Here is a 25980-nt window from a genome sequence, read left to right on the forward strand (position 1 = left end):
AGGTTGTGTCGATGTACGATCAGGAACAACCACTGACACAGCCACCACCATAATTACATGTAACAAGACTATATAGTTTTGGTAATTGTTTCAAATGTTGGTAATTGTTAGCTTAGTAATAGTTTCTGATGTTGGTAATTTTTAGTTTGATAATAGTTTATATGTTGGTAATTGTTAGTTTTGTTATAGTTTGATATATTAGTATTTTAATAGTTTGGTAATTGTTAGTTTATATAAGTATAATGCTATAATGGAAAAAATAAAAAAAGTACAATGTTATAATGTGTTATATGCAATATGTGTACTTTGGGAATTGCTAGTTATAGTACAATGCTATAATGTGTTATATACAATATGTGTAATTTGGTAATTGTTAGTTTATGAAAGTACAATGCTATAATGGTATTTTGTAGTTTGGTAATTGTTAGTTATAATACAATGTTATAATGTGTTATATGCAATATGTGTAATTTGCTAATTGTTAGTTTATGAAAGTACAATGCTATAATGGTATTTTGTAGTTTGGTAATTATTAGTTATAGTTCAATGCTGTATTTTGTACTTTGCTTGTATGTAGAATGTATATTTTGTATATAGAATGTTATAATTCTGGTTTAAGTTATAAGACTATGTTGTTTTCTTTGTAGTTAGACATGCTTCAAACAATGTTAAAAGATCTGACATGTAGTACCGCACTTGAAGATTGGTTTTGTTCGTTGCCGCAACAAAATGAAACCGGAGGAAATGAGGAGAACGATGATGACGAGTAGCTACTTGTAGAATTTTTGTAATGTTTTGTTTGTATAAGTATTTTAGACTAGTATTTTGCATTATGTTAAATTGGATAAGTATTTTAAGCGGATATTGGATTAATATTTTGGAACGGAAGGATGTATGATTAGAGTAATTAATATCATAACAGTTTTTATACTTTTTATATAGTTTTTTTCAATTTTAATGTGAAATACATAAAAAACAAGGATTATTAGCGGAGACAATACTTTAGCGGCGACGTCCGCTTATTAACGGCGACATGTCACATTAGCGGCGACATTTAGAGTATTAACGACAAAGCATCAACAACAGACTTTTAGTGACGACGCATCGCTGCAAATAGCATTAGCGGCGACAAACATCACTTTTAGCAGCGACGCATGTCGTCGGTAATACTCTAATTTCTTATAGTGACAACTAGATAACAAACTTGTTGAAAGTGTTTACATATGACCATTACGATTGGATGTAACCTGTTACAGCAGATCATAAGGGTTAATTTCCTTTATAACATTTTATTGTTGGTCATAATAATATAATAATATAGAAAGGACAAACAAAAAAACTTTGTTTGTATATGAATCTTATGTATCATTATTATAAGAATTGTTCTATTTTTTATTGCGGAAGAGTCCGACTTCCATAAAACTTTTTCATTTATATAGTGTTTTGTGAATTTACTAAACTTACTCAACTTCACATATAAATATGAATATCATGTAAATTTAATTTGTCTAGATCAATGATCATTTAAATAGATATATATCATTAATTAATATTCATCCTTAACATCAAATGAAAATCATGTAAACCAGAAATCTATAGATATGGTACGAATTTGTACACAAGAGTCGGATTATTGCGTAAAGTTTAGATTCATATTGTTAATGTCAATTAGCTTAAATTTTGAAGATTATTTTATAATATCTCAGCATTTATAGAGGAAAAAATATAAATTTTGTATTTAAGTTTTTGGGTTATTTTGGATCCAACAATCATACATGGTATTTTTCTTAGTTCTATGTTTTTTAGTTTGCTTTTTTAAATCTAACACTATATATGGCTACATCTTCATTTTCCTATCAGTAATGAGGACGATTATGGCGAAGCTCCAAAGATTTGGAAGGATAAGGCAACTTCACACAATCATATCTCAAGAAATCATAAGACCAGCATCCCCAACACCTCCACACCTCAGAACTCATAATCTTTCATTGCTCGATCAGTTTGCTGCCCACATTCACATGCCAATTGTATTTTTCTACCCAAACTATAACAACGGCAACCCCAACATCCTAAAGAAGTCGTTATCACAGTGTTTAACACAATACTATCCGTTTGCGGGTAGGTTCCCTGGGCCTCATGCCTCTCACATCAACTGTAATGACGAAGGAGTTGAGTTCTTGGAAGCTTCTATTGACACCCGACTTGATGACTTCATTCTTCAGAAAGAGAAAGAAGAAATCCTTGATCAACTCATTCCTAGCGTTCACAACACTAGCCCTAATTTGGTCGAGGTCCAACTGAACCATTTCGCTGGTGGTGGAGCCGCAGTGGCTGTGTCCATATCGCACAAGGTAGCTGATGGATTCACGATGGTCAACTTCTTCAACCACTGGGCCACTGTTTCACGTGGTGGATCGCCAATAAATCCAAGTTTCATCTCTTCCGCCATAAGTAACACCGAAATGCCTGAGTTTGAGCTTAAAAGCATAGAGAAACTTAACTATGCAAGAAAGAGATTGGTGTTCCCCAATGCCAAACTAAATGAGCTCAAAAATAAGGTTAACGCGATGGCAGCAACTCCGATGAACCCTACTCGGGTCGAATTAGTGACATCTCTACTGTTCAAATGTGCAGCGGGTGCAGCGACAACAAAGTCAGGCTCTTCAAAGCCAACAAACTTGTTTCATACGGTGAACTTGAGGAGCAAAATCATCAAAAATTGTCAAGAAGTAGCAGCAGGCAACATAAGTACAATGGTGATAGCAAACATGGCGGATTCAGGTGCAATCAAGCTGAATGAGGTGATTGCTAAGTTGAGGAATGGGATCATGGAGCTAGAAGGATTAAGAGATGTGCAAGAAGCAGCTGGAAATTTGTTGGGCAGATTGTCGATGTTAGCAGGTGATCATGAAACTCGAGCGTATACTTGTTCAAGCTTGTGTAGTTTTCCACTTTACGAATTGGATTTTGGATGGGGAAAGCCGCTAGAAATAATGGTAAGATTTCCTGATGTGAATGACAGTTGTATCCTTCTTATGGATACTCCATCTAGAGATGGTATTGAAGCACTAGTTCGTCTGCAAAAAGAAGAAATGGCCATCTTGGAAAAAGACCAGTCGCTTCTTGCATATGTTGAAGACATCTGAAAATGTGTGTTTTCCTTTGGTCAATAATTTCATAAATTGTACTTGAAACCGGTCGAATGGTTGGCATTCATATCAGCCAATTAATAATTAATGATCGTATGTATGTTCAGCTCAATAATGGATTATTACTTGATGATTTTTGGTTCGATTGATTGCATGCTTCAATTAATTGCTAGTCTGAAAAGTCCAACTTAGCGTACTGTTACCAAACGAATGCTTAGAGCACTTTTATATTATTGGATTTTTAATTGTATCTATAACCGAACTTTTATATTAATATTTTCATTTTTTAATTGTATCTTTAACCAAACCAATATATAGAAGTTAACGTCCAGCTGTGCATAGATTTATAGTAAAACATGACATTGTGCAATACATATCCACAAAACAAGAGAATATTTAACTGGCGATGTCCAACACAAAGCCAAAAACCATATTACACTATTTTGAATTTGTTAATTGTTATTATTAACTATTGAAGTTTTAGGAGTTGACGACAAGCTTTGCATTGATATTTTTAAGGTTACACATGAGTTGTGACATACAAAATCATATTACTCGATTTCTAATTACCATTCAAATTAAAAACAATTACCATCTAATATACCGATTTTTATATACCCTTGATACACGACATAAATACTACCAAATACCTTTGCAACATTGTATCAAATACTTATCCTTAATCATTATCTATATACAGGGTAGTCCTGTACACCTGCCCACTTTGCTTCCTAACACCCCCCATGTCTATATCTCATGGTTATTAAAGCCATTTCATTTTTTTTAAACGGCAAACAAACATATTCCTAAGGGTAAATTACATCAATCGTCTCTCGTGAATATGCCACAATGTGTGTTTAATCTATATTTTCAAAAATTAACTCGGATCGTCTCTAGTTTGGTTAAAAGTTGCACGCTTCATCCCTTAGGAGACATAAAATGACCGTTATGCCCTTTTTATTTATTTTTCAATTAATTTACTATTATAATAATTATTATTAATTTAAAAATAAGAGAAAAAAATAGGGCCCGATCCACCCCACCCCTCGCCTTCTTTTACTGATCTCTCTTCTTCCCTTTTATTTTCTGTTAACTCTTAAAGAACCACCGAGCCACCATTTTCGGACAACCACCACCGGAGCACACTCCTTGAAGTCAAAATCTAGCCATTTTTTTGTAGCATCCCTTATTCATATTCACTGAACCATCAATTATTTCTTTTCCTAGAAGAACATTGTCTTCATCGTGAACCACACCATCGAAAACAGAAACCGTTGCTACTACCACCCTCGAAAACTGATGCCTCCAAATGCCACCACCTAGCCATTGAACTTGTTTTTGAATACTGACAACCATTTTTGAACCTTACCTTCACCAAAACTGCCTAGAATCACCACCAAATCGGCCCTTGAAAACCATCTCAAACACCAGTCTGAAATGTGATCCCCTCTCTGTCTCCATTGTCGATAGAGAAGATTTGGATTTGATATGAACTTGCTTCTCCAATTTAAATATCCATCTTCTCTGATTTATAGGTTTAGGGTTTAGTTAGGTTTGATTTTATGGTTTAGGGTTCGTTTTTTTTAAGTTTGAGTGATGGTTGGTGGTGGTTGCAAGGGGGTGTTCGCAAGGACAGGTGGAGGTGTTGGAGCTTAGAAAGAGGATATGGAAGAGACAGAGATAGCAGTCTATAAGAGAGAGAGATAGAGAGAGAGAGAGTGAGGGAGATGACCGATCAAATTCAAAGAAGAAGAAGAAAGGAAATTAGGGAATGTAATCCTCTCTCTATCTCCATCGTCGATAGAGAAGATTTGGGTTTGATCTTAACTTGCTTCTCCGATCTAAATCTTCATCTTCTATAATTTATAGGTTTAGGGTTTAGTTAGGTTTGATTTTATGGTTAAGGGTTCGTTTTTTTAGGTTTGAGTGATGGTTGGTAGTGGTTGCAAGGGGTCTTCGCAAGGACATATAGAGGTGTCGGAGCTTAGAAAGAGGATATGGAAGAGATAAAGATAGCAGTCTATAAGAGAGAGAGAGAGAGAGAGAAAGAGAGAAAGAGTGAGGGATATGACCGATAAAATTCAAAGAAGAAGAAGAAAGGAAATTGGGAAATACACCTCGTCAACTAGAATCCCGAAAAAAGCAGGTGGTAGCGACAGTGGGTGGCGGTCGGAAAAGAGAGAAAAAGAAAAGTTGGTCTCATCGGAGAAAGGAGGAGGAGTGTCGAAGTTCGGTGGTTGTTGGCAGTGAGTTTAAATGAGAGAGAAGAAGAAGGTAACTGGAGAAAGGAGGAAGGGAAGGGGTAGGATATTTTTTTACCTTTTTTTTTAAAATATAAAAATTTATAAATAAATAATAGACAATTAAAAAAAGAAATTACTAAGGGTAAAATAGTCATTTCATGTCAATATAGACTAAAAGTGCAATAAAAAAACAAACCCAAGGACGATCCGAGTTAATTTTTGAAAATAGAGATTAAACGTACATTTTGGCACATGTACGAGGGACGAATGATATAATTTACCCTATTCCTAATTACCACATATGTCTCGTAGTGAAACTTTAACTCATGAGATTAGGATCTCTACACATCGTCGCTTCACCAAGATCGGTTAGCCTCAAATGGTGTTTAATGGAAGTTCTCGTCTTGCTCTAGAAGTTTTGTTTTTATTTTCTAGGTTTTACTTAGAACAAGGGGAAATAGATGGTGATGGTGGAATAAATAACAATTTCTAAGCGATGGGAAGGGTTGTAATCATATTCGAATTGCTTGTATTAACTATAGTTATGAAGGACATGATTTTGAGCGAATGGAAGGTTTGTATAAATCTTTAGTTATAAATGTGTATGATTTTTGTATAAATGTTCATTTATATATGTTAGGTCATAAATTGTGGTTTATACTTTTCTTTTCATAAATATTAGAGTTCTCGGTCTTTGACCGAAAACAACATGTTTTTGATGGTGTTTGGACTGAAATCACAGGTAATTTCGGTTAAGCTTTTGGGTTTTGGGTTGGGCTTTTGTTATTTAGGTCTAGGTATATATATAGCCTAGTATTAGGCATGTAAAGGCGTAGACGTGTAATTATCATCAGCCAAGAACGTGTTCTAGAGAGAAACAGAGAGAAAACTGAGTGTAATCCGAATCTTATGTACTAGATTATCATTGAATATAGTGTGCATTGAAGATTTATCTTGTGTTCTTGTTCAATATCTCGTTTTGCATTAATCATCAGATTGGGATTTTGCACCAATTCTGGTGAATCTGATTGATACGTCACGATTTGGGGTTTTACAGTTGGTATCAAAGCTAAGGATTGGTATCAATCGGGTTATTGCAAAATATTAACGGTTTTTGTTGGAGCTTTTTGGTGTTTTTGATTTATTTTTGACAAAGTTTTTGCCATTGTTCTTCATGTTCTTCACTATTTTAGGGAGTTTAGTCGAATTTGGGAACAAATAATTGAAAATTTCGTGTTTTTGGCATGTTTTGGGTGTTTTTGGTCAAAAATTTGCGAGATCTCGGCGGCAGACCTTGGTCTTCGCTCAAACCCTAAGAGATCTCGACGGCCAACAACGATTTCGGTTAGGGCGCGTGTTCTTGTTCAGGTTCTCGGTTTCACCTCGTTCTCGGTCCGCAACCTCGCAGGTTCTCGATGCGCCTTCAATTTTCAGATCTTTTTTCGGTCCGCGTATTCGGTGCGAGATCTTGATCAACTCCACTTCTTGGTTTTCAAGATCTCGGTTAAGAGTATTCGTTCTTGCATTATCGGTGGTATTCTCAGATTTTCAAGATTTCAGTTAAGAGGCCTCACATTCTCAGTCTAAAACTTAGTTTTCGGTCCAAAAGCCACGTGTTCGTTCAAATAACCTCGTTTTCGATCCTAAAGCTTTGCATTCGGTCAAAAAGCCACGTATTCGGTCAAATACCCTCGTTTTTGGTCTTGAAGCTTCATTCTCGGTCTAGAAACTTTTGTTCTCAGTCAAGGTTATTCTTTAGACAAAAAGTTTGACTTTCAAGGTTTCAAGTCAAAGGGTATTTTTTTGGCTTCACAATCAGATCTATTTTTTTGGTAAAATTATTCTTTTTGATGAATAATGAGTTCTTCAATCACCAAGGTAAGTGAAACCTCATTTTCTTAATCCTATGAAGATAAAATAAATCATTACCGTGAACAAAAGGAATTATTGGTAAGAGAGGTTTTTGACCTTAAAAATGAAATCTACAATGTTAAGAAACTCAATAAATCTCTTAAAGAAAAAGTAGATGCTCAAACTAAAGACCTAAAAAGAATTAAAGAGGAATATAGAATTAAATGTGAACACTACGATTATGCGAAAAAGAAAATTGCCAAATTAACTACCGAACTTGATGCATTAAAAGGTTAATATAAAGATGCCGAATTTAACTTTAAGAAATTTGATGTGTCAAGTGAGGTAGTTGTGTCCATGATAGAAAAACAGTTAAAATTTAAAGATAATCAGAATAAGGGTCCAGGGTATGATAGTATTCCACCTCCCTTCAATGATAACTATACCCCGCCCCTTGAAAATAATGAGGTAGAGATACCTGCTCAGTGTGGCCAACCCCGTGTACCAACTTCAGTTAAGACTGAACAATCCGGCCCAACCGAGAGTATTGAGGTGAGCGATACTAATGCTTCTACTTCATGTGTAGGTAAAGTAGTGGAAGATGAGAACAAGGAGAACAAAAATAGTTCTAGTTCTGTTAATTATGTTGATTGTCTAAACAATGTCTCTTTGAACTCTGAATCTGTTGCTTCTAATTTTGTTACTTCTAATAAACCTGCTGTTGGTAAATACAGGCCACTAAAACAAGCAAAACAGACTGCTTGTTATAAGTGTGCTTGTAGAACCAATCAAAGACAAGGCGTGGGAACGCTACCAGGGACAGGCAGAAACAACTTCTACGTGAATAAACATACATGTTTCCACTGTGGAACACCTGGACACATTGTCAGAAATTGTCCAAATCGTGTGTATGTTCCCTACTACAAAAAAAGGTTGGGAGAATGTACCAATAGGGAGATCCTTCAAAAGAAACCCTTCGAGGTCACGTTCACACAATGGTGATTGGAATGATAAAAAGGGAAATAATCAAACTCAAATGGACACGATGCCAAATTCAAGAGATGGTTCAGTTAAACAAATATCGGTTAGGTCCAAGTCATCTCGGCGATCGGTTTCAAGTTCTAAAACGAGTGTTGAGGCATTCATCCGATCAAACAAGAAATGGGTTAAACCGGACTACAGATGGGTACCAAAAGTTCACACTCCTAAATCATCTAATAGTTCTAACATTTCTTCATCTTCTATGTCTGATAAACAGGATATGTCATGGGAAGAGTATCTTGTGTAGAGAGTAATGGTAGATCCAACTTCAAAATGGACTGGGTTCCCAAGAATGACTAATCCCGCACTCTGTGTCAGAGCAACTATGGAGGAATATCATCAGACTTCAGTATGTTGATAGTGTTTTTTCCAGGCACATGAAACGAGACTTCTCTCATCTATACAACATTCAGAACCTTAGTTGAGGGTATGTGTCCTTTGTGGGAAGGAAGAGAGAAAGGATCACAAATGGGGATTGTATTTAATGGCATGTTGAATCTTGAATTTGTTAACTTCATTCCAGAATTGAAACACAACTGAGGATGAATACGTTGTTGTCACTACTTGCTGTTCTCATGTCATCTGAATGTAACTTCAATTGCTGATTTACGGTTTGAATTTTCCGACTCTTATCTTCTCTGTGATAATGATGTTGTTTTTAATTGTCCAAAAGCCAAGTTTTTCTTAAAACCAAGCTTGTTCTTACGGTATTTCTTAAGATGATGCATTTTAAAGACTGATTTTTTTTTCAATTTTATTTAGTATTTATTATTTTCTTCCATTTTTTCTTTTGATAATCTTTTGGGAAGTGATATGAAGTTTAGTATTAAAGGGCAATATGAAATACGTGTAATGCACTGAAACTAAATTGTTTAGACTCTATGTTCAATGTGCTGGTAGGCACGAAGGATTCAAAATGAAAGGACTTGACAATGTTAACTCATCTGGACTTAAAAAGCTACATTTGGACTGAACATACGACGCTTGGATAGATTGAGCAATGAGATAAACAAGGGTGCTTGCGAGATACATTAAAGTTACTTATCATATAGAAGTGTGGCTCAACACTTCTTCGACGTACAAACTTATGTCCTTAATTCTGGTGCTGATAGGGTGACTGGGGGGTTCTGATAAAGTAGGTCGGTGTGAAATTGTTTTTCTTTCTTATCCTCTATGTCAGTCATATGTTGCCCCCTTTGCGTGATCGGAAGATCCGACCCAGGACGCAACATATGCATCTCTATCTATGCTTCTATCTATCTATCTATTTCAGTCATATGTTTTCCCCTCTGTGTGATCGGAAGATCCAACCTAGGACACAACATATTCATATTTCTATTTATATCTATGTTAGTCGTATGTTGTCCCTCTATGTGATTGGAAGAGATCCGACCTGGGATACAACATATGCATCTCTATATCTATTTTCTCTCTCAAATAATTGAACATTCACCTAAAGTAAAGATCTATTTGGAATTCCTTGATTGCTAGGGTATGTCGTGAAGTGGGGAACACAGTCTAGTGCACTTAAAATTAAATTAACTAAAGGCTGACTGTAGATCTCGCTGCTGAATTTAAGTGGACAACAATATTCTTGGTTGTTGTCAGCTAAATGGTCTATTTAGAAATTTAGTTGCAATGTCTTGTCACTTATAATCTATCCAACTTACAAATATCCTTTGTGTTTAAGTGGATCACAATATTGGTGTTTGACCAGAGTCTTACATGCAAGTGTGTGCTGATAAACGATATTATATTTTTTGACAACTTTTGATCCCAAAAGTTTCTTTTACATTTTGTATTTTATTTTTGTTAAATTTGTTCATATTTTTCCTTTATGCACAAATTTAGGGGGAGAATTAAAAATTAAAAAAATAAAAAATATGTATGTTTTTTCTTTTATTTCTTTTTCAGTACAATCAAAAATCCAAAAATATTTTATTTTTACTTTTGAGTGTATTTTATTTTTATTTTTATTTTTTGGTTTAATTTTATTGTGTGCTAAATTTATTTTTACTTTTATTTTTTATCTCAAAATTTCGTTTGTCTTAAAAAGCGAATTCAGAAGAAGAAGAGACTCAAGGAGACTGTATCAGAAATTCAGAAGAAAAAGAGACTCAAGGAGGCTGTATCAGAAATTCAAAAGAAGAAGAGACTCAAGAAGATCGTATCAGACTGTATCGTAATTTTCTAAGCAAGGAGAAGAAAATTGGAAATGAATTGAAGGCATGAAACTGTACAAACTATCAGTTAGGCAGTTTCTTTCTAAGATCTATCATATTCAAGGAATTGAAAGTCTGAAAAACTATATAGATGTCACGGCACCTGGGCGATTCACCCAACAGGGAAATAGATATCGTTGAACATCCCACCCAAGATCTTGACAATCTCTTTGTCATGAAAAACTATGGAGACTCAAATGTATTCTCGGATACATTCTTCACAGGTAAGGAATTAACAATAATGACACTAGGGCTATGCACCTCGCAAGGCACGATTATCGCTGAACGTCTTGCCAAGGGCCAAGTTAACTTGTTAACTTGAAAAATTGCATTGAGGTCTGTGATCTAGGATATGCAGGGGCTAACATCAAAAATAGCCACAAGTAGTTCTCTGATACTCAACAAATTGCAGTGCGTTCCTCCGTGTTCACACAGATACTGCGAGTAGTCTCCATCTGAGCCAAGGCTGGTTCCTTGAACACCTGTGGTGAGAAGGGTTTTTATGAATTTGTGATCCACATGGACTTTTTAGTCATGGTGACTTTTCAAGCACTATTGTGATAGATGAAGAATTTTCATTCGAAGGAACTGGAAGTGAAGATTATTTTTCAACATACAATCTTTCAACCCCAGAAGCAAGGTGAAGTTGTATTTGAAGTTATGTGACGAATTGCATTGAAGTCTCCTCAATCAATTTGTCGCTATCTATGAACTTGCTGAAGTGATCTAGAACAATCGGTCTCTTTGTCATTATCTCTAAAGTATTTCAAAGCTGAAAGTGTTGATTTTAAAGAACCTTTACAAGAAGCCTCTACATCCAATGTGCGTTCCAAGTCTAATTCTTAAAAGAAAGACCGACTGTTCAAGATGAAGTCATTCATGTAGAAATTCATATGTTCATCATGAAGTTGTGAAGAAATCGAAGATTAAAGCTAAAATTCAAGATCAAAGAGAAGATTGAAGAGAAAAGAATGCTATAAACCAAGGGGGAGATTGTTAGGTCATAAATTGAGATTTATACTTTGCTTTTCATAGATATTAGAGTTCTCGGTCTTGGATCGAAAACAACATGTTTTCGGTGGTGTTTGGACCAAAATCACATGTGATTTCGATTAAGCTTTTGGGTTTTGGGTTGGGCCTTTTTTATTTAGGTCTATGTATATATAGCCTATTAATAGGCGAGTAAAGGCGTAGACGTGTGATTATCATCAGCCAAGAATGTGTTCTAGAGAGAAATAGAGAGAAAACCGAGTGTAATCCGAATCTTATGTACTAGACTATCATTAAATATAGTGTGCATTGAAGATTCATCCTGTGTTCTTGTTCCATATCTCGTTTTACATTAATCACCAGATTGAGATTCTACACCAATTTTGGTGAATCCGATTGATACATTACGATTTGGGGTTTTACAAATATATATATATATATATATATATATATATATATATATATATATATATATATATATATATATATATATATATATATATATATATATATGAATGTTCAATTATGAACATATATGATTTTGTATAAATGCTCAGAAGGTAACTGGAACACTCATAAAAATCATGATAAATTTAAACTTTTTAAATATAACCCAAAACCATAAAGTGTTTATAAAACAAATTTCAAAACATTTCCAACAATATAGTTTTCCCAAAATCATAGATCATTACAAGAGGATGTGTACGGTCACATCCTTCCCGCGGTTATCCGAAGTACCTGAAACATAACCAAAAACTGTAAGCCAAAGCTTAATGAGTTCCCCCAAAATACGAACACATAACCAATTAACACACACACACACACACACACATATATATATATATATATATATATATATATATATATATATATATATATATATATATATATTAACATCATGCAATGGGTCCACAACTAAAAGACTGGATTACCCCTAAGCCCACAACATAAGTCTGGCTTGCCCTCGGTGCCCATAACTTATGTCTGGCTTGCTCCACGACTAAATCAGTCCTCGAACAGAATACCATCAAACCCTCAGTACAAGTCTGGCACACCGCCCGGTCCTCAGCTCGTATATAATAATAATAATAATAATAATAATAAAAATAAGAGAAGTGGTTAAAAACCTTAGCAACGCGAGCAAAAAAAATGTAAAACCCCAATGGAAGTAGTTATTTGTATATACTAGATATCGTAGAGGTTTTCTTGGCTTGAACTCTATGCAAACTAGTAAGGGAGGAGGGTATCATGGAAAATTTTGTGGGAGGTACCGGCGGTACCTCCAATGTATGAAACCTTCTTGAGCGGGTTGACACTTTTAGGTTGAGTGAGTTACATATGCGGCTTCACTAACCCGTATATATCATTTCAACTCATGCACTAATCACTTATACATTATGCATCAAAACTTGTACCAAATCAATTTTGTATGCTATTTAATTAGTTTTTAAATTATTTTGTATATTTTTAATATTATCCAAATTAATTTTGTATAATTTTTATTAGTTTGTGTTTATTTTAAAATAAAAATTAAGTGAGTTGAGTGGGTTGAGAAAGATAGGATTTCCATGTATGGTGGGTTGAGAAAGATGGAAGAGATAGTAAAGAGAAATGTTGATGTGGCAGTGGGTTGAATGGGTTGGGAGGGAATGACTCCCTCCACCTTAAGAGTGTATGTAGCGAATCAAATGATGTGTTCAAATTTTGAGGGGATCAACATTTTTTATTAGAACTATTTTAATGGTGATATAGTTTGAAATTTCTGACACATTTCCGAGGAAGTTTATTTAAAAAAAACAATATTGATTATTTTGGTCGGAAAAATGTCGAAATGTTTCGACAAATTTCTAAGGCTTTTTTCCCAGTATTTTATCCTTATTGCGTCGCTAAATTGGGGGTTTCCTTCAAGTTTGAATTTTGTTGGAAAATAGTTGGAATTTATACACAATAAGTTTTCCCTCAAAAAATTTATTCAAAAGGGATACAATTTATAGTACTTAATTATAAGCGACAAACTCGAGTTGATGCATATCGTTTAAAATTTTAAAGATATTAATAACATTATTACAGTGTTCACCTTCATGGTACATTTAGTTTTAGTTAATCTTTTGATGTATTCATGTCGAATAAATGAAGTGTTTTGTAGGAACATGTTTTATTGAGCAAAACAGAATGATATAGTAAGAAGAACATAACTCACTAAAGGGATACAAAACAATATTAGCAGCCAACCTATTACGTAACTCTTGAGCATGGGAGATGCTAAAAGACCATTGAACTTGATATTATTTCAGTTCTCGTCTTTTAAAGCAGTTAATGTAATTGGAACTCCACTTTTCAATCTAGGGATGTGAGATTTCTTTTCTAGGCTAAGATCTTGATCGTTGACAGTCCACCTGTATGTGTAGGAATAAGGAGAAAGATGTTGAGAAAAAAAATATAATAGAAAAAGATAGATTGTGGCAATTAAAAAATCAACTCACATGTATCCGCATGTTAGCCTATGCAAGAATACCAACATTGTCACCTTTGCCATATTGATTCCTAAGCATGTCCTAGGCCCGGATCCAAAAGGTATATAACAGTATGGCTTTTGTATTTCCTGGAGACATGAATAGCCTTGTCAAATTTTATTAATTCTAGCATGACCAGTTCTATATGATTTGATTGAAAAAATGGAAATAGATGGTTATCCCGATACATCAAATCTAGATGGATTAAACTGCAAAGGATCCTTGTATAATGTTGGATCATAATGTATGTGAGTAGCATCTATATCAACATGCCATCCTTTCTTTATCTCAAAATCTGTAGTTCAAGAATCAAGATAAAGAAAAAACAGTGAGTCACGAAAAAGTAAATTTATAAAAGGTGCTCTAATGATAAAGCGATATAGTCTACATTTCAAGGCGGCCCATATGACTCATCTTTAGTGAGGGCATAACAAACAATATATGTATTTGGAAGCGATATTTTTTATTGGTCATAGTATGTATACTTAGAAAACCACTTTATACTATTTTTCCTAAAAAAGTGGTCTTCTTACATTTCTGATTTCTCCCATAGATCAGGTGGCTTCCATAGTAAATGAAAGATGGTGTTAGACTACAAAATCTATAAATTATATATGTGATGGAGAGAATCTTGTAACCATGACACATTTTCTAGTTGCTTCCTTGAACATAATTTTTTTAAGTAAAAATAACTACTTAAATTAGTTCCAATAATAAAGAAATGATCTTTACAATATAACTATAGATTATGATGAAATCAACTATGGCAAAACTTTCAAATACATATGTAATTAATTCTAAGCTTTATGTTACTCCTACTAAGAAAATATTAACTACATTACGACTGGACTAAATGGGATGAAAGTTTTTCATATGATCACTAAATCAAAATTCCAGTCAAATCATATGTGTGGCACATCTTCTAATTCTTAAAGAGGGTTATCGAAAATATTCACAATATAACTACGAAGACATTTGAAGTTCTAAAGATGTAATATTGATTTGCAAGTTTAGTGTGTCTCATTTGATATCTTTAATATCAAAGAACTAATAGACTACACTCAACATCGTTCACATAAAGTTGCAAATCTTTCTCTTAAACTGTTGGAACTTGATAATTTCTATAAAAATATTGGCATATATTCCACTTCTGATAGACCCAAAAGTTCTTTGACAAACTATTCCTTGGTATTGTGAGTTGTTTTGATTTTGTAATATCATGGTATAAGTGTGGTTACTTCTCTAACTATCTTGTCTAATTATCGTATTTACCCTTGATTCCTTCAAAATAAACAAATTTTAGGTTTTCATTATGCATGATGTTATGGAATATGGATGTTTATGTGGATTTGTGGAAAACAAGTTCTTGATAGGACCCTGAATGCAGCTATTAGAAATTTGTTGGGAAAGACATAGATCACCGTGAAATTGAGAAAATGACAATTGATGTGGTATGGATATGTCCAAAGGAGCCTACCATCAATGACAATAAGGAGTGTTGAATCAATGATGATTGATAGTAAAAGGATGAGAAGATGTTCTAGAGGGAAGTGAGAGGATATTGTGAGCTTAGACATGGAGGAACTTCTTATTAGGACATCACTTTAGATAGTAGGGTATGGAGGTTAAACATTTGAGTTAATGAGTAGTCTAGAGCTTTTATATGTTGCGTCTTCTGATCAATTATGTTGATACTTTTCATGCTTAGAGCATGTCCAACCCATCCCCAAATGTTATTTTTTCCTTTATTTTCCCCCTCATTCTTCTCCAACCCTACTCATTTTCACCCATTTTTTGAGATATGAGTAGTATTACACCATATATGGAGTAATACTATTCATTTCTCCAAATATGGGGATGAAGTTTCAGTTGTCGGTTTTAGTCCCTCATTTTATTTTTGTATTTTTACTGCTCTTGTTGACTTTCTCCCCTTTTGTTAAATTTTGTCTCACTTGCAAGTTCCTTGACCCATATGTTTATATTGAGATTTATCAATTTTTAAGATTACTACTCACTTTGACTTACTCTCTTCTTGTATTTTTGTATTGCGGGTTATTTGTTTGCATATGTCATAGGTCATACCTATGTGACACAGTCACTGCCCCTACAAAGACATGATTGTCGACATATATCTACCCTACCTCATTATAATCAGATTCTCGGGGTCTGCTTTTGTTTCTTTGTTTTTTTTTTCTGTTGTTGTTGGTGGTGGTGACGATGGCGATGGCAGTGGCGGAGGGGGCGGCGGCGGGGGTGGTAGTGGTACTGTTACGAAATGGTAATTACTAAGTGCAACCATAATACATAGTTTAATGGAATAATTGAATAAGGTGTAATATATAGTTAGCATTCAATGGATTAAACCTCATCATAGTTGGATGTCACATTGACATTCATTGTATATGGAGGTAAATGACCATTTAATTGTTGAACGGAAAAATGCAAATTTTTAAATATGTTCTATTGATTTTTTTTTTGTAGAAATCAATGCATTGTAGAGAAAAAACAGTAAACTTGTATGAAATGTGAGATTTGTCAATCTATCAAACTTTATAGAGTTTAATGTATTATGGATACCTTTATATTTGTATTGTCGCAGAAAGGGTCAAGAGTTCATCAAGAAATATTATGTCCGAGATATTTCTTTCTGTTATCAAGAAATCAAAAAAGTACTTACCCTGAATTTTGCAGTCATCAATCACAACACGAGGGAACCATAGCAACACATTTGCCATTCTCAGGGTTTCTTTGACAACCTAAAATGTCCCAAGATTATAGACCAACTCAAACGAGTTATCAATCTTGGATAAGTATAAAATCAAAAATCAAAACAAACAAGCTTGTAGTATTGTGTTTCTGACCTTTGAACCATAAGACATCTTGTTCAGATCCTCGAGACAAAGTAAAGCCCCTCCTGATTTATTTCTTTGTATCAACAACTGTTCTTCCTGTTATTTCACTTTAATGTCGTCACTTTGTGTATCAGATGTTATAAAGTTTGATGACATAATTTGGTCATGGTTACTCACTCTTAACTTGTTTTGGACTTCTTTGTTCTCATCTAAGAACTTTACACTCCACATCATTGCAGCTGCGGTGGTAGTCTGCCCAGCTAATATCAACGTTAGCATGTTGTCCATAAGTTCTGAATCATCAAGCTTCTCATCAGCTGGAAATGAGTCTCTCTGTAACATTGACTGCAAGAAGTCTTCATAAGGTTCTTTGCTACTACGTCTACTAGCAATCATTTCTTTGAAAAGGTTCATAAGTCTTTCACGTGCCTACATCAACATATTATTTCTCACTTAGTTACAACATCTCAATAGAAATATGAAACGACATGCTCTACCTTCATGCCTTTGTAGTATCTAGTGCCAGGAATCATGATTGGAATTGAGAGCATCGCGTTTGAAATAGTTGTACAATCTTGTTCTATATTTTTCAACAAGGATTCGTCCGTGATGCTCATGAGCATGTCACACATTGCATCAAATGCTATCTGAATTGGATAAGATCTTGATGAAAATATTGAAAAGTACTTTAGTTGATTAGTAAAACCAAGTCTCCTCATCGATTATACCTTCATGCTGAAGTCAAGAGCCACAAAACTCTTACCATCTTCAGCCAACTTCTTGAATCTTAAGGAGAGCAACTTATCAAACTTCTGAACAAACTGGGATAAAGATTCCATGGAGAAAGGACCAGAAAGAAGGCGTCTGATTCGTTTATGACTCTCAACTGGTACACAAAGCAAGCTTTTCTTCCCAACAGCATCTGCCATTGATTTCACCAAACACTTGTTGAACAGCTTAAATTCATTTGTCAAAATTGTTTTTGCACCCACTACACTTGGGACAAATACATGAACTTTGCCAAACAGTCGCGTTTTGAACCAGTTTCCATGCCTATGTACGTACATAATTAATTAATTTCGTCACTTAATTAAGTAAAGAAAGTCAACTAAAATCAGGAAATATATGCATCTTGTTTGACATGTTGTTGAATGAGGAATTTATTTATTAAATTTACCAACTAACAAACTTGTTAACCTATATTTATCATTCATAAATTAAATCCTTTTAAATATCATCTAGATCATGCATGATGCAACTACATATATCATATGAGGAATTTAAATCAATACAATGGTTCCCAGGTCATGCATGTCATGCTATGGTTTTCTAAGTGGGCCATTTTATTTGTTTTGTGCAGAAATTAACAATAGCATGAAAACAGCTACATATATGAGAAAGAGATTACCATAGTCTCCGAATACGAACAAATTCATAGCAACCTTTGCTACTATTAGCAGCTGAAAGAAGGGATAATGTTTCGCCAATGAGAGGAAGACCAAGTCTTCCAGGTATCGTGTCCACTGATTTCCTCTTTTTATTGGTAAGGAAACTTAAGACAACACATGAAAGAAGTACAGCTAAAACTATGTCATAGTTGTTCTTCAAAAGCAATTGAAGTTCCACCATTTTCCAAAAATCGTCTTCGTATTTCAGAATAAAACAATGTTACCCATATTTAGAAATATTATCAACATTAGTCTTATATATATAGATTAAGTAACTAATCTTGATGTCCTAGTTTCTGGTATTGTGTCGTTGATTTTATCTATGTAGTACTATATTTAATTCATTAATAATTGGTTAATATAAAGAATCTTAAATTTGGAAAAGAGAACGTTACAAGACAACAAATAGTGATTGCTTTTTCAGTAAACTGTCTGATTATTGATAAAACATTTATGATTAATACATATTCTTAACTGACCTAAACAAACTCATAGTTTTGACACTAAATCTAGATCTTGTCAAACTAAATGGCCTTGAACAAATTTTGTAAAACTGATCAGAGATTGATAGCAGGAATTGTGGCCCATTTGAGTGGTTATCAATAAAGTATTTTCTCAAAAGGTAACTTCACAAATGTATGGGTGTAGAGCCGCATAGTAGCTGCATGCCAAAGAAACATAGATCAATTTGCATAAGATTATTAGTCAATGGATCTTTATCTTTGATGCAAGATATAAGCAAAATAATTGGTTACTATTTTGTTTTTATACACATAACGTTTCTATAAAATTGACATCCGAATATAATTGGTTCAACTAGTAAACATTTTGTTCATCTTTATATCATTATAGCATTTTATTGTTGATCATAATAGAGTAAATTACACGAATGGTCTCTATGGTTTATAGTAATTTGCACGTTTAGTTCCCAACTTACTTTTTTAACTTGGAAGGTCCCTACTATTTGTTTTTGTTACGTGTTTGGTCCCTGTCATACCTAAAAAAATTATTTTGCCCTTGATTTTTTAATTTATTTAAATAAACACACCCCCAACCACACCCCATCACCTTACCATACCTACCCTACTATTTTTCCTTATTTAAATAATAGTCTTTCAAGGTAAGACATGGACCACACACGTAACAAAAACAAACATTAGGGACCAAGCGCGTAACAAAAACAAACAATAGGGACTTTCCGAGTTAAAAAATAAGTTAGGAACCAAACGCGCAAATTACACAAACCATAATGACCATTCGTGTAATTTACTCATCATAATATATAAATAATACAAAATTGACAAACAAAAAACTTTGTTTAGGAATCCTATGCCTAGAAAAATAAGTTTAGTGATCATAAAAAAAATATTGGTTGATCATTAATTCAACTTTAACCCGATTATTTAATTAATGCCTTTAAAAGCACGCTAATGTATTATAAGTAGGGTTATAAACGAATCAAATGAACACGAATAAGGGTTTGTTCATTTTCGTTCGTTTAAGTTAGTTGAACAAACAAATAAACACGAATGGATAAACGAACAAGATTTTCTTTTTCGTGTTTGTTCGTTTAACAAATTATTTTGTTCATGTTCGTTCGTTTATATTCATGAACATACTAAACGAACATAAACAGACAAATAGAAACAAACACAATTGAACATATATTAACATAAACAAACATATAATATGGTAATATAATAAAAAAATTGAACAAAGATGAATATAAATAAATTAAACGAACAAACATAAATGAATGTAAACTAACGTTCACGAATATAATTGAACGAACGAGACCATTGTTCATGTTCGTTCGTTTAACTAAACAAACGATAATTTTTGTTAATGTTCGTTCATTTATTAAATAAACAAAAATAAGTGAATTTCCCGCCGAACAGTTGACAAACGGTTCACCGAATGTTCAGTTCGTTTACGGCCCTAATTATAAGCATTGGTTCGTTGATTGTATACTTCGATTAATTGCTATTATGAAAAGTTTAACGTATTGTTTCCAAACGAATGTTTAGGCCTTAGAGCACTTTTATATTATTTTTATTTTTTGATTGTATCTATAACCGAACCAAAATATAGAAGTTCACGTCCAGCTGTGAATAGATTCATAGTAAAACATAACATTGTGCAATACATCCACAAAACAAGAGAAGATTCAATTAGCGATGTCCCACACAAAACCAAGAACCATTTTACACTATTTTTAATTTGTTAATTGTTATTATTAAATATTGAAGTTGTACGAGTTACCGACAGTGGCGGCCCTGGGGTGGTGCCGGTGGTGCGGTCGCACCAGGCCTCCGATTTTAGGGGGCCTCCGACTTTTAGGATAATTTATAGTTATAGTATTGGTATTTTTGTAAAATCGATTTTTATGTTTTATCAATAAATAAAATTAGTCCGGTAACTTTTGGTTCCAATTTTAGATGTGTTTTAACATTTGGCCTCCGATGCGTTTTAATTACCGAAACAAAGTCTCACTTTAAATTCATTGTCAACTACAAGGTGGGAAAGTAGGATTGAAAGTGTGAAAGTCATAGTTACTCAAGCTCCTGAAATAGTTGCAAAAATCATGTTGCAAAAATCTGGAAAAGAGGCTGCAAAATGGTCATATTTCAGACATTAATGTTGATGATTTATTCAACAAAATGGAGTTGTTACAAAAACATTTACCGGTTGAACACAATACAGCTAACGAAATACTAAATTTCCTAAAAATGATGAATACTTATCTAGTTTCTTGTCTAGCATATAGAATATTGTTGACTATTCCTATTACAGTTGCATCAACGGAAAAAAGTTCTTCCAAACTAAAGCTTTTAAAATCTTATCTACGCTCGACCATGTCTCAAGAGAGATTAAACATTTTGGCATTGATTTCGATTAAGAACGAGTTTCTTGATTATGAAAGTCTCATAGATGAATTTTCTTCTAAAAATGCTAGAAGGTCAATGTTTAGAAAATGGTAATGCATTGTTTTTTTTTTGTTGTTGTTGAAAAGTTGTTTATAACAGTTTTACAGTTTTATTTGATTACTAATGAGTGATGAAGACATTATTTTGTGGTAGTGAATTTATAAGATGTTTTTTAGCAACTTTATGTTTTGAATTAGTGGTAGCAAATGTAGTTAATAATTAGGGATGAGCATATGGACCGGGGAACCGGCCGGAATCGGTACCGGAACCGGAACCGGCACCGGAACCGGAACCCGATGGAACCGGTCGGGCCGGGACCGGGACGTTATTTTTGTGGATTTTTGGAACCGGGAACCGGTAAGAACCGGAACCGATTTAACCGGAACCGGTAGAACCGGAAAAAACCGGTAGAACCGGCAAAAACCGGTACCTTATGATGCTATTTTTCAAGGAGCGGTTCCAACATTTGAAGACACGACAAGAACCGGTAGGAACCGGGAACCGGTAGAACCGGAACCGGTAGAACCGCCGGGCCGGTTCGGTTCTTGATTTTGGCCGAAGCCGGTTCCCCGGTCCGGTCCGGTTCCGGCCGGTTCGGTCCTTTTGCTCATCCCTATTAATAATATTTACAAGAAATTTTTGTGGGGCCTCATTTTAATTTTTGCACAAGGCCTCCGAAATGTCAGGGTCGGGCCTGGTTACCGACACGCTTTGCATTGGTATTTTTAAGGTTAATTACACCTGAGCCGTGACATACAAAATCATATTACTCAATTTCTAATTAAATACCATTCTAAATTACTTATCCTTAATCATTATCTATAATAAACCATCGTCACCATTTTTAAATTCTTTGGAGGAGATGTTTGGGCGATTATCACTATTCAGGTATGCACAAGCTGCAGGTCGAGAGATGGAGAGTGATTTTGGCTTTTTTTTTGTTGGGTCCTTTGAGGTACAAAAATGAGGTCATTTTCAAAGCCAATGAAAAGTCTTGTCTGTAAGAAAATCGGGATAAAATAGACTTGAAAATTCTGAGAATTGTAGTTTCACTTTTAGATTAAAATATTTGGGTAGTACTCCCAATCTTTAATCGGATAAAACGCAAGAACATAAAATTTGGTTGTTATGAATTTCGTGATTGTTGTTGTACCCAGAAAAAATGATGACCAAAAAGATTAAGTAGTTCATTTGTCTGAAAACTGTCAAGACAGTTTTCTTTGTTCAAAAACTACTCCAACTGTCAAAACCAATAACAGTCACCAGTCATGGGCTCTGCTCCTTGGACCCCGCCAGGGGCTGCCGCCTCTTGGACCCCGCTCCCAGAGGCACTGCTCTCGGACCCCCGTTCGTTTAGGGGCTTCGCCCCTAAATGACAGTCTACTTTGAATCTTGAATAAATTTAAACAAGTGTGCACTCCACACCTTTCTTACTTGTTTAATATTCATCAAGATTGACTTTTGATCAACAAGTCAATCCATTACATTTAAATACACATTGATGATACAAAATCACCAACATTGTCCAATTCTAGTTTCAGAAATTCAGATGTATTCTTTTATTTGGCTTAATAGCCGCTCAAAAAATGTTTCACAATATAAATGGGAGAAATGACTAATTAGCCCAATGTTGTAACCTCCTTTTGCCTAGCCTGTCGCTAGGTTCTTTTTGAATATTAGTCTTGCAAAAAAGAAAAAACAAAAAAAAAACAAAAACAACATTCGTCAACAATGCCATTTCACCTGTTTTATTTCTCAATCTTACATCATTAGTGGAATGCCAACATTTTTCAAAAGCTAATTTATACTTTGTAACAAAAATCGATGAATTAGCAATTTAGGAAGAAAAAAGAACATTTTAAATTTTACAAAAATCTTTAAATTTCAATATTAAATACAAAAAATGCAATACAACAATCACGGTGTTTGTTGTATTAGAACTTTTGTATTTAATATTGAAAAAATCTTGAGTAATGTAAAATTTAAATTGTTTTTTTTCCCTAAAACTCGATGAATTAACAACTGAATTTTGTCGCTGCTACGTTAGTACGTTACTAATTACCAATAGCAAATTCTAGCGGTAAATTAGGTCATACACGTTGATAATTCCGTCGGTATTCAAAACTTATCCGTGGCAAATTTGTCAAAATGACACAGTTTTGTAGCACACAGTAGCAGTGCAAATGTACAGTCATTTCTTTGGGAGCCCCTTGATATTTCTCTTTAATCAACAACAGACCTTAGTATCACAAACATCCAACAACATTCTCAAACTTTCTCCACATGTACAGTTGCTACTCAACACGTTCAACACATTTCTGCATTAAAGAAACTTAGTTAATAAAAAGTAACATATCTAATCCGTTTCATGTTTAGGTTGAAACAATAGATATAGCTTTTCAACCTTTTTGTTGTGCTATTTTAATGTGTAATTGTGTTTATAAAAGATAATGAGAAGAAAAAAACAACAAAAATTAAGGTGACTCAATGATGCTTTTTATTCATTATGGGGTCCCACCCAATGGGTGGGAAAGTTGGGCGACGCCCCAGGACACATAAAAGTTTAGGGCACAATTTTAAAACTGGTTTTATTTTTATATTATATTTAATATGTTAAATGATAAAATCAAAATTGTTGTAGATTACATGGTAAAGGGTGTGTCTAGGTTGTTGGATTCACTCTCGTAGCGTTCTTTTTCCTAATTATAATGGTTCTATCAGATCCTCCACTTGTTCATATCACAAACAAAAGTGGAAGTTTTCTATTTTCTTTACTTATGTTACACTTTCTAAAATGCACATTTACCCCCTTCAATTTCATACTTTTCATTTATTTCAATTTTGTTTAATTCCTTTTCATTTAACTATTATTTTTATGACATTTAACACCTTTAATTTCTGATTTTGCATTTGTTTTTCAAAAATTAATTTAAATTTATCAAATTATGTTATGTGTAATTTTGCTTTCACATAACAATAGTAAATTTGTAGTACAGCTCAGTTAAAAAACTTAGGTATTTAATTCATATATTAACTATAAATTTTTTATCAAATTTAACTAAAATTTAGTGATCATCCAAATATTCAGTAATTGAAGGATCTCCGTTTTATTTTTACCCTGGGCTCCAAATATGTTTGAAACGCCTAGTTGATTATAATCGTGAACAAAAAGAAAGAAACTGTAACGTCCCCAAAATACGGTCCGGAAATTTTATTTAAATCATTAATAAAACCATAAGTAACAAATCATTTTATTCTTAAGCAAAGGTTTATATCAAATTAGAGTATCATCTCAAAACATATTCTTTTATCAGAGTAAACATCTCAGGCTAAAACTTCTTGGTGTGTACCATGCGATCAGCTGGAGCTCTTCCCTCCGCTACCGGAAGTACCTGAAACCAAAACTGAAAACTGTAAGCACGAAACTTAGTGAGTTCCCCAACCTACCACATACCACATACGCATAACCACATATACATAACCACATACTGGGCCCCCGCCCGCTGCATCGGGCCTTGCCCGGCATAGGGCCCCGCCTGGCATCGAGCCCCACTCGGTATACAGATCTGTCTCCTTTAGGCTCTGCCTGTCTCCGGGCCCCGCCCGCTAAACACATACAATCTATAATATAGCACATAACACATAAACTAAACATACTCTACTGAATTCATGTTCTAACGCCTCGCCTATCTTGGGCCCCGCCCCTGCTATGCTACTGATGAGTCATGGAACCTTGTCCACGCTCCTGCTGACAGTGAATACGGGTCCCCACCCACACTCACCTCTCTCCTAACTCGGCCCCGCCCCTGCTCTGCTACTAATGAGATACGAAACCCCGTCCATACTATGCTAGTGGTGAGATACGGGACCTCGCCCACACACCTCCCTACCATGCACATACAAGTATTACACAAACAACAAGTATAAACTAACATACAAACATTCCTTGTGCAACCGCCCAACATCGGACCTTGTTCCGGAATCGCATACATATAATCCTTCTCCGGGCACCCGCCCGGCATCAGACCTTGGTCCGGAATAACATACTAGCATACAGTGCCTAGGGCTAACCCCCGGGTCTTCCTACTCATAAACTACATGGGTCGGCATTGTGGCCTTAGACCCATTCACATAGTGAGGAGAATCACCTTGCACTGTTGAAGGCTAGCTGAACACCTCCGACTGCTAACCAGCAACTCCTAAACTGTTGATCCTTCGGCTCCCCAAACTATTAATTCCCAAAATAACACTTAGACCAAAATACCCTCCAAAAGTCAAACCAAAACAACCCTGGTCAAAGTCAAAGTCAACGCTCCAAGTTGACCCAACTCGCCGAGTTGCTCCTTTAACTCACCGAGTCCAATAAGTCAAAATCCTGAGATCGCGATCCAACTCGTCGAATCAACCCCTGACTCATCGAGTTCACTGGCTACTCAATATCGCGATTTATCGAGTCAACTCGTCGAGTCAGCCCTCAGACTCGCTAAGTCCCAACATAATAAAAAAAATGGGACAATACACTTAGACTCGTCGAGTCCCTCGCTGGACTCGCCGAGTCCCCCCAGTCTGATTGGCCATCTTAACAGATTAAGCCCTTACACTTCATATTCAAACCCCAAACTTCGTCTACATGCTGAAGATGACCTCATGAGGGTAAAGTTTCCAACTTTACCCACTACTAATCCTTCTTAATGGGTTAAGCCAAACCCTAGCTCCTTAAGACATAACTCTTGGTCCTAAAAAC

At 34.7% G+C, this 25980-nt stretch overlaps 2 protein-coding genes across 2 annotated transcripts; one reads left to right on the forward strand and one right to left on the reverse strand.

Annotated features, from left to right (window-relative positions):
* The first annotated feature begins 1862 nt into the window (after positions 1-1862).
* On the forward strand, positions 1863-3192 carry LOC111879092 (acyltransferase Pun1). Its single transcript, XM_023875568.2, has one exon. It carries the CDS (start codon positions 1863-1865, stop codon positions 3144-3146), a length of 1284 nt encoding a protein of 427 aa, XP_023731336.1. The 3' UTR covers positions 3147-3192.
* Positions 3193-13654: 10462 nt separating this feature from the next.
* Positions 13655-18496, reverse strand: LOC111879093 (abscisic acid 8'-hydroxylase 3). The gene is made up of 9 exons (XM_023875569.3): positions 18270-18496; positions 17590-17914; positions 17359-17508; positions 17039-17290; positions 16871-16957; positions 16687-16765; positions 14198-14304; positions 13980-14098; positions 13655-13892 (listed from the first exon to the last, which is right to left on the reverse strand). The coding sequence occupies exons 1-9, from the start codon at positions 18488-18490 to the stop codon at positions 13787-13789; spliced, it is 1446 nt and encodes a 481-aa protein (XP_023731337.1). The 5' UTR covers positions 18491-18496; the 3' UTR covers positions 13655-13786.
* Between the last annotated feature and the right edge of the window lie 7484 nt (positions 18497-25980).

Source organism: Lactuca sativa, chromosome 3 (genome assembly GCF_002870075.4).
Source record: "Lactuca sativa cultivar Salinas chromosome 3, Lsat_Salinas_v11, whole genome shotgun sequence".
Taxonomy (NCBI): domain Eukaryota; kingdom Viridiplantae; phylum Streptophyta; class Magnoliopsida; order Asterales; family Asteraceae; genus Lactuca; species Lactuca sativa.

What these genes read in the sequence shown, in the direction of transcription:
- LOC111879093 (XM_023875569.3), bottom strand. Translation starts at nt 18,490, where the DNA reads ATGGTGGAACTTCAATTGCTTTTGAAGAACAACTATGACATAGTTTTA. An exon ending in AAGTCCAAAACAAGTTAAGA is followed by an intron (nt 16,958 to 17,038) that starts GTGAGTAACCAT and finishes GTGAAATAACAG; the next exon opens with GAAGAACAGTTGTTGATACA. An exon ending in AGATGTCTTATGGTTCAAAG is followed by an intron (nt 16,766 to 16,870) that starts GTCAGAAACACA and finishes GGGACATTTTAG; the next exon opens with GTTGTCAAAGAAACCCTGAG.
- LOC111879092 (XM_023875568.2), top strand. Translation starts at nt 1,863, where the DNA reads ATGAGGACGATTATGGCGAAGCTCCAAAGATTTGGAAGGATAAGGCAA.